We start from the raw sequence: 9538 nt of genomic DNA, 5'->3' as shown, positions 1-9538 counted from the left end.
GGATGGTAATAGAGGCGTTTGGGCAATGTTGCTTCGGGCCACACGTGTGGGCGTTATCATTTGGGTAGTTTTATTTCCAGACGCTCTATACAAGTATAGACACTACGATCCTGATTATGATTTGGTGGCTGGATTTTTCCTGCACCTATATTTTACCAGTATCTTAAGTAAATCCATGGCTCAGAGTTGTACAACCTCCAAACATCTTATATTTAGGAATGGAGGTAGTATTTCTTTCGGGTTGTAAACCGTGCTTGGGACACATGTTATAACTGGTATTCAAAGGATCACATACACACTACTAATATCAGTTATATCTCTAATTTCAAATACATGTACACTTCCAAACAAACTGCACAAGCAGAAAATGAGCTGAAATTTCGATTTATATAGCCGTACCATAACATCAGTAAGAAAATGAAAATTTCTCATATTTGCAGAAATCCATGAGAACAAAATTCACATACTTCAGTGCTCAAAGTCAGCAAACGAGGATTATTCTTTGTCTTGTCAGCAATCCAAAGTCAGCACTCGACAGTTGTTGAATTGTTATAGGTTGGAACACAAAATTTTGAGATAGATTCTTTTGCTTGCTTCATGAACTCATGCATCATAGTATCGTACGAAAACGGCAAACTGCAGAGAGAAAAACAATATTATCTTCTGTAATGATCACCTTGGTTCGCAATTAACAACTTAAGCATAGATACCATCCTAGCACATGATCAATTTGCTTCATAGTTGAACTATGCAACACAAATAACATTGTACATCCAGCACATCCAGCAAATAGTACATAAATGAAGTAGTTTAATTTTACATATGTTTCCTTATTACAGGTCATAGGTAAATATTGAAGCAATATATATTTGCAAGGTCTGAACTACAAATGGGTTCGATATCTTATACTGAGAGATTAGGTTGCTGATAGAATTATAATACAAGTAGCTATCCTAATTAAAAGAAGTTCACCGTGTGCCGAATATTCCAAGTATGTGACAGAATTAAATAAAAAATGGGAAGCACAATATGCTGCAATAAGTAACCAGATTATGTATAACATCAGAGAACTGAAATATTAAACTTGGTAAGGTGTCATAAATCAAAATGACGATTATCTCAGCATAGTCGACCTGGATTGTACAACCCAGAACATGACTCCATGCACAGAAGCTAACAAGAAATTATACAATGTAAGAACTTTTAGCTAACAACTCTTGGCAATGCAGAAGACCCAAATGATGTGTAACAGGTAAATATAAGCAATTCTAAGAGATGATGCTTTAACTAAAAAAGTCCAAGCAGTACATAACTCAAGTAATTTTGAGCATCTACAGGTACACTTTGATTTGAACATGGCAAGGAGAGCACATGACCAACCAAGCACACAACAATGGAAATAAAAGGAGCTGGAACATGGCACTACAATTAGCTTGCATTACAAACTGTATTATCAAAACAGACACATGAGACGGCATTCTTGATTTAAGTTGCAGAATAGCAGAAGACGCTACTAATTTTATTTTGTTTTATCAAATCAACGTAGATGGACCCATAAATGAGTGCAAAAATGATACTCCCTCCGTCCCAAAATAAGTGCCTCAACTTTGTACTTACTTTACTAAAGTTGAGACACATATTTTGGGACGGAGGGAGTAGAACTGTGCAAAAATTCAGTTATTAGTTGCCTAATCTGACAAGAAAGTGTTGATGGCAGTTAGCAGAAAAATTCTAAAATCTGCGGTAACTAAAAGGGCACCTATCTTCATGGCCCACATTATGAGAGAAAACCACATCAAATAGAGGATGAACATGCATGAACTTCCTGGAGAATCGAATGTTGTAGAAAAAATGCATATGCAAGTGAATACAGCCGAGCTCCCGCCCATGAAGTTGAACCTCTGTATGTCTGCATCGGTGGAGCAGAAGCTGCTCACTCACCTGAAGGTTGCTGGACGGGGTCGATTTGAATGGCAGCTGCCTGAACCAGATTGCGGCAGGTGCGAAAGACAAGGGGCCAGCATGGTCGATGTCATGGTCGTTGGCGCCTCACTCCCCTGGCCGTGGTCACGGTTGCCGACACCAGCGTCGACGTCTCGCCCTCGACGTAATGCTGATCAACCCCTCCCAACACTCGTCCTCGCCGACCCCCGTCAGCAGCGAGCGCAATGTAGGCACCATGGCGTCTCCTCCTCCCGGCGCCTCAGCACTGGAGATCCTCCCCCACCTCGTTACACCCGCAGGTGGCGGCGGTGGCCTTGACGGTGGCCGAGATGCGCCTCCTTGAGCGTTCCAATGGAGACAGGTGTGCAAATCTCCCCGAATGGGGTCACGCTCCTCATGTCAGGGATCGGTGTGGCGATTGAAGTTGGAGAGAAGGAGCAGCGGCGGGGAACCCTAGAGAGTTGGAGAAGATTAGGGGATGAGGCATGTGTTTTTTCTTCTGTCTTTTTTCATGGCAGCGTGGATGGGAGGGGATGAACCAATAAAAAAAACAGACGGGCAGATGAAGCTTTGGAGCAGAACGCGGTCCGTTGGCAGGAAAAGGAACCTTGCGTTCTTTTTAAATAGTAGAGAAGTACAGATTTTGCAGTGATGTAGTACAAAAGAAAAGAAATGAACTTGATATTTTTGTGCAGAGCACAAACGGACATATTTTTGCCCTAAGTTTGGAGGTTAAATTTCTTACAAAAACGTACATTTACAAAATATTACAGAAATTAATATAATTTGTACGCATGTTGTTTATTTCTTTTAGTTCAAACTTTCAATTTCAAACTCACTTGTGTCCATCTCAGAAAAGGGACTACAAACCTAATGCTGATTCATATGAACATGGGGAAGAATTAATGTGTTCAATGGTAGTCCTAAGGGTACAAGAGAAGAAATCATTACCTTCTGTAACTTGAAGCAGGTAATTCCTTTCAGTCGTCATCTATCCACTGAGAGGCAATCAAGGTGTTGTCATTGCCAATCAAAGTTAGGCTGTGTAAATAGGTACAAGTCAATGCTTATGCATAACGTGTTATTATTTTTCCACTGTCAAGGGAAGGAATAAAAGATGTGCTGCTTGAGAACAAGATTATTTGCTTCACATGTTCTATTTTCAGAATACTATTGGGTGCTATAACAAGAAAAAAATTAGGTAGAGTGTTTTCAGCTACACATTAGCATGAATAAACAATCATGATGCAGTGCACAGCACAAAATTTGTTACAAATCATGTACACAGTACTATCTATCACTGTCGATTTATAAAAGGAACTCCATGTAACTATGACAGGCAAATAAAAAACTAATTAATTGGCTAAAAGTGTATATTTTACCAATTATGAACCTTCAAGGCAATCTGGTGCTTCTGTTGGGCACCCCCACATGCCACAAGGTAGCAGCTTGATGAGCAACTATACATTACCATAAATAAACTTTAAGCGCGACCTGCTGCTGTTGGATAGCTGTCCAAGATAAGAGATGAATGGACTCGGTTGATGTTCCTGCTAGATGAGAAAGCTATCTAGCCAATAGCAAGGCAAGGGCCTCTGTGGTCTCTCTAGTTCCCTTTCATGCTTGGATGGGTCTGTTCAGAAACAGTCTTCCTTATGGTTCCTTAATCAAACATCATTCACTGGAAGTAGCTTCTTTCTGGCACCAAGGTGTGGTTATCCTATTAACTAATGCATTGTACAAACAATCATTCTGTGTCAAAACACTTGATATTTCAGCAGGCAGTTCTGTAGCCTTGTCCAATGGATCCACTTGAGAAAACCCTGTAACTAGTGTATTGTAAGTAACGTTGTCAGGAACAATTCCTGAGCTCAGCATCTCATCAAAAAGCTTGGAGGCTTCTTCGTTATTACCAGATTTACAATAGGCATACATCAGAGTGGTATAAGTAAACTTATTTGGAGGTAAACCCCTGGATCGCATTTGCTCCAAGTAATTCATAGCTTCATCCATTTTTCCTATTTTGCAAAAACCATGAATCATAATTGTGTAGCCAATTACTCCCACCTCAATGCTGTTTTCTCTGCTTTGTTCAAACATGGTCTTCGCCTCGTCAACAAGATAAGCATGGAACATCCAGTGCATAAGACTGCAGTAAGTTACATTAGTTGGTCTTATGCCAGTAGACTTCATAGTGTTAAGGACATCAATTGCACCAGAAATGTTACCAACTCTGCCATAACCACCAATAAGTGCATTATAGATTACTACATTTGGTTCTAATCCACAGGTCATCAGTTCAGTCAAATATTCATTTGCTTTATGAATATCCTTTATTTTACAATATCCATTTATTACAGTGCCATATGACACTATATCTGGCCGAAGTCCCTCAATTTTCATCTGATCCAGCAGGTGAATGGCCTCTTCCATTTTACCCAAAATGCAATAAGCATGTAGTATTGTATTAAACGTGAAAATATTAGGCTTAAACCCTCTTCTGATCATGTCATCACGGAGTTTAATTGCTTCCTCTATTTTATCGCCTTTGCAGCAACCTAGTATCATTATGTTATAAGTGATGCTATCCAGTTCAAGCCCCTTATTAACCATGGTCCTTAGAACCTCAGTAGCTCCTTCCATGTTCTTCCCCTCATAAAGCCCATGAACCAATGCATTAGAAGTTGCAATATTGACAGATAAACCTTTCTTCAACATCTTCAACCAAATTCCAACTGCTTCTTGGTGTTTCCCGCCCTTGCAAAGCTGCTTCACACAAGCTGTCATGAGAGCATCATTTGGTCGCATACCTCTTATAATCATTTCGCTTATAAGCCTTACCACAGACTTCAAACTTCCAGTCCTTTGGAGAAGCCCTGCAACCACTGAATTAAACAAACCAAAATGAACTACCATCCCAGTCGATAACATCTCCTCCAATATCTTCTCAGCACGCTCCATCTCCCCTTCCTTGCATAGAGCTCTAACAATCAAGTTGTAAGTCACTGCTGTTGACTTCATCTCCTTTGGGAGCATTTCATCAAACAACCTGATTGCTTCTGAGAAATGCCCCTTCCGACAATGGCAATCAATAAGCTCATTGTAAATGATCTCATTTGGGGTGATTCCTAACCCAGCCATGTCCTGCAACACTGCACCAACCTCCCCAAAGCGCTGACTTCTTGCAAGACCATTGATCAGAATGCCAAACGTGACCACGCTCGGAGTCACCTTGCTCTCTTCCATCCTCTCCTTCAACCGAAAAGCCTCGTCTACTCTTCCACTCTTGCAAAGTCCATCCATCAGCAGATTGTATGGCACTACACCAGCACATTGCTGCAGCCCAGCATGAACTAACTCTGCAAGCATCTTAAGACCGTCGTCCACCTTTCCAGCCCTGCAAAGGGCCTTGATCATAGAGGTATATGAGTATGCATTCGGAGTGACGTTCTGACGATCACGCATTTCAGCAAACACCTTGCAAGCGGCGTCAAGCTGGCCAGCGCGTGCAAGAGCTTCAAGGAGCATATTGCAGATCTTAACGGAGGGCGAAGCGCCCCGGGAAGAGAGCACATGGAAGGCGTCCGTGGCACCCCTGAGGGAACCGCGTGCGGAGGAGTTGAGGAAGGTGCTGAGGAGTAAATCCGATGAGGGAGTGGAGGAGGCGTCGGCCACAGCCGCTGCGGCAGTGTGGAGGGGGTGGTGATGTAGGAGGCGCTTGATTAGGCGGCGAGCGGAGGGGAGTGTGGAGCGATCGGCCGCGAGGGAGGGGAGGAGGAGCGCGGAGACGCGGGGGGACAGGAGGTCGTGATCGTGGGCGTGGCCGTGGCTGGAGGAGGAGGGATCGTTGGAAACAAGGTGGTGAAGGAGGCGGAGGGCGGACGCCGCAGGGAGGGGGGAAGGAAGGGATGAGAGGGCGGATGCCAGACCGCGGTCGCCTAGGCGGCGGAGTAGGCAATCGAGGTCGCGCGACGCGTCAGGTGAAGGCGCGCTGGTGAGCGTCCCCAGAACCTCAGCTGCGGCCACGGCGTCAGCAGAGGACGAGGAGAGCTGGCGGTGGCGGTGGTGGTGGCGGCGGCGGCGGCGGTGGCGGATGGCGAGGAGGAGAGGGTGGTGGGGTGGTGGTTTCATGGCGGATGGATGTGCGATGTGGAACGGTTGAGGGCGGTAGAAGCTAATAGAGGAGATTGAATGGAGGGTGGGGATTGGGTCCGGGGACCGATGGACGACCTTCCACCAAGATTGGATCAAAGGGTGGGAGATCAGCCAGCGAAGCAGCCAAGAAGGGGGCTGCTCGCTGCTGCACGGGGCTCGCCGTATGGGTAAGGGCGCAGGTCGAAGGAGACACCGGACACGGGGCACGGCGGCCGGGCGGCCGGGCGGCGGGATTGATAGGGTTCCACGGGAACAGGACGGCTCCTTTCTGTTGGGAAACCGGGGCCACCACGATGGTGGCGACGGCTAGCGTGCGCATCGCTAGGGATAGCCCCTCCCGTTTCCCCTCTTTACGTTAAGTGGGTACTTATCCCTTGACCCCTAGTCCCTATATAAAGCACGAGGAGCCATCATTGTAATCTCTGATCATTGATTAATAAAGCTGGTCTCCTCCATCTCTCTGTGTCATTTACTTTCGCGTGTTTCGACTACTTCGTCTACGACGCTCGCCCTCGCTCCGCAACCTCGGACCGGACTCGCCGGCGGAGTTGCGGAACACGTTATCAGCACGCTTCGCTCCATCAACTCTCCGTCAAGCCTGCATCACGCAGGCTTTCGTCGATCCCGCGGAGGTATAAGATCCGATCCCCGCTTTTGTAAAAATGGATTCCTCCCGTTACTACGATTCCGTTTTTGCGATTAGATTATTTTTCGGATACATCTACCTATGATGTGGATTTCTCTCCCAAAAACCGAGCGGACGAACACGTCGCCGACCAATGTCGATGTTTTTGGATCACGAGAGACTTGTTGACTACACTATACGGGAGTCGGTACAGATCGTGATCCAGATGATCACGGTACCGCCGCGTTGTACCCGACATACACGCGTCGTGACGTCCTGCAGACGCACGATTTTGACACCCCGAGCCGACGTCCAGATGACGCTGTGCCAATCCGCCGACGGCGTCGCCATGGCCCTGCTGGCCGTGGCCGTGCCCGCTGCACGCTCATGCCGCCGCGTGCTCGCGTGCCCTGCTGGCAGTCCCCGTGCCGGGGCTGCCTCATGGCCAAGTCCAGCTGACCGCCGTCGTCGCACGCCGCGAGCCTGCCGTGGCCGCAGCCGCCCCGTGCCCTGGCCGCAGCCGCCGCCGCCGCGTGCCGTGCCGGCCACCACCGCCCCGTGCCGTGGCCGCAGCCGCCGCCGCCGCGTGCCGTGCTGGCCGCCGCTGCCTTGCCCACTCGGGCGCTAGGAACCCTAGCGTCACCCCTGCACACGGGTGTGGGCCGGGTGGGCTGGCTAGGCGCTGGCTGATGGGCCCGGATGGGCCGTGGCCGTGGGGCACTCGTCTAAAAAAACGAGGGCCTGGTTGGCGCTGGCTGCAGCGCGGAATTTTGTATTTTAGCCCCCGCAGTACCGTAAATTTATGCGACTATATTCCTGCTGTAATATTTTGCGTATAAGCCCCTGGAACTGTCTGTTTTCGCTGAAAATGCGTATTTTGGCTTTAAAAAGTCTCGGGAATTCAATTTTTGGACTAGTTTTCACATACTAGATGCGCTTAACATGCTATCTTTTGTAACATGATATTATAGTATGATTTTACTGCTGTAGATTAATTGTTTAGCACTCTTAATCATTTAGTAAGTCATATAATAGCATGTTTTAAATATTGGAACGTCATTTTATTGAATAAGTTTATCAACATCGCTTTGTGCAAAAGATTACCTGCTATAATCTCATGATTTTTGCATAAATCGCAGATGGCCGAAATTGTCCACAAGGAGTTTCCTGAGCTGGCCTAGACAGGGCTGAACTACCTGTCATGGTCCTCGGACTGCGAGATCTTTCTCCAGGGCAAAACCCTCCTGAGGGCGATCGGTAAGGGGGCCCAGCTGGCCGTCACTGATCCCAAGTTCGAAACTGAGAATGCGCAGGCTCTGCACTTTCTCCGTCATCACCTGTCACCTACTCTAAAAGATGAGTATATGGCTGAGCGCAGTGCTTCTGGCCTTTGGACCGCTCTTAAGCAGCGGTTTGAGCGGCTGAAGTACACTGTGAAGCCACGTGCAGAGGCAGAGTGGATCCGTCTGAGGTTTGCGGACTTCAAGACGGTTGGGGAGTACAATTCGGCTCTGCAACGGATTTGTACGACTCTTCGGTTGTGTGGTACTGAGATTACCGACTCCAAGAAGATTGAGAAAACCCTATCCACTTTCCACCCCGACGCGGTCCAGTCCTCACGGAACTACCGCCAGGGGAACTACACGAGGTATTCAGAGTTGATTGACGTCCTCCAGGTGGCGGAGGCGCCGGACGAGGTTCTCAAAAAGAACTTTGTCGCGCAACCACTTGGGGGGAGTTCTCGCCAGGAGGTGAACGCTCTCAAAGTCCGCAAGCCTCAACAGAAGAAGAGGGGCCGGAAGGGCAAGAAGAAGGGCCCTCACCCCCCCCCCCCCCCGCCCCGGCTAAGCAGAACAAGCCGGGCAAGGGAGGGCAAAGGCCTCAGGACTGCTTCCGTTGTGGCTCGGTGGAGCATTTCTCCTGCCAGTGCCGCGCACCATAGGAGGTCGTTGATGCATATAAGGCTCGGAAGGCGCGTGAGACGCACCTCGCCTTGGTTTAGGAGGGAGCTCCACCGGCGCCCATGGCGGCACCCGTGATGATTGCTACTCCCCCTGCTGCGCCCATAGAGGCGACCCCCGTGGTGCCCATCGCGGCAGCTTTGGCGGTCTCTACCGACGCCCACGTCGCCATGGAGGTTGACCACATGGCCGCCTCGGCGGCGCCGCCACTAGACATTGATGCTGCCTCCAAGATGATTTCTGAGGAGGATCAGCTCGCTAGTATGGAGATTGCGGCGGAAGTGAATGGCTTCTTCACCGAGTCCACTTAGCATACCTCTTTGGTTATCATGATTCCGTGCTTTGATACAATAAAATTGAATAAATTCGATTTGGTTGTAAGCTCTATGAGAGCATAAACTTATTCTTTACTTTGGCGATTGGATGACATTTATTCATTTATTCCATTATTTATACATGATAGCATGTTATGTTCTGAGATGTGTGCATTTATTTTTAATGTATTTTCTTCCTCATTACATTAATTAGATGTCATATTTTAGAACGCGTGTGGCGCCCGAATGGAGGAAACGTGCCTTGCCGATAGCGCCACCACTCATACCATTTTACGAGAAACTAAGTACTTTGAGTCCATTAAAAAATCCCTGGGAAGTATTATGACAATCGCCGGCTGCGGTTCTCACATAGTTGGCTCCGGACGAGCCACCATTATACTCCCCATAGGAACAACTTTGATCATTAATGATGCGTTGTTGTACCCGGAGTCGACTCGTACTCTTTTGAGCTTTAGAGACATCCGCGCTAATGGTTTCCATGCTGAGACCGATGATGAAAACGGCAAGGAGTGCCTACT

General features: G+C 47.6%; 1 protein-coding gene across 2 annotated transcripts; it reads right to left on the bottom strand.

Annotated features, from left to right (window-relative positions):
* Nucleotides 1–266: 266 nt before the first annotated feature.
* Nucleotides 267–6309, bottom strand: LOC109744506 (uncharacterized). Of its 2 annotated transcripts, XM_020303631.4 has the most exons (4): nt 3327–6309; nt 2896–2985; nt 1942–2397; nt 267–636 (listed from the first exon to the last, which is right to left on the bottom strand). In XM_020303631.4, the coding sequence occupies exon 1, from the start codon at nt 6073–6075 to the stop codon at nt 3619–3621; it is 2457 nt and encodes an 818-aa protein (XP_020159220.1). In that variant the 5' UTR covers nt 6076–6309; the 3' UTR covers nt 267–636; nt 1942–2397; nt 2896–2985; nt 3327–3618. The 2 variants fall into 2 exon arrangements, with proteins under 2 accessions (XP_020159220.1, XP_020159221.1); XM_020303632.4 differs by lacking the exon at nt 1942–2397 and having other exon boundaries at nt 3327–6161.
* Between the last annotated feature and the right edge of the window lie 3229 nt (nt 6310–9538).

The sequence above is a fragment of the Aegilops tauschii genome, chromosome 1, assembly GCF_002575655.3.
Source record: "Aegilops tauschii subsp. strangulata cultivar AL8/78 chromosome 1, Aet v6.0, whole genome shotgun sequence".
Taxonomy (NCBI): domain Eukaryota; kingdom Viridiplantae; phylum Streptophyta; class Magnoliopsida; order Poales; family Poaceae; genus Aegilops; species Aegilops tauschii.
This window is presented reverse-complemented; position numbering and strand designations above follow the sequence as displayed.

Coding starts and splice junctions, on each gene's coding strand:
- LOC109744506 (XM_020303631.4), bottom strand. CDS start 6,075: ATGAAACCACCACCCCACCACCCTCTCCTCCTCGCCATCCGCCACCGC.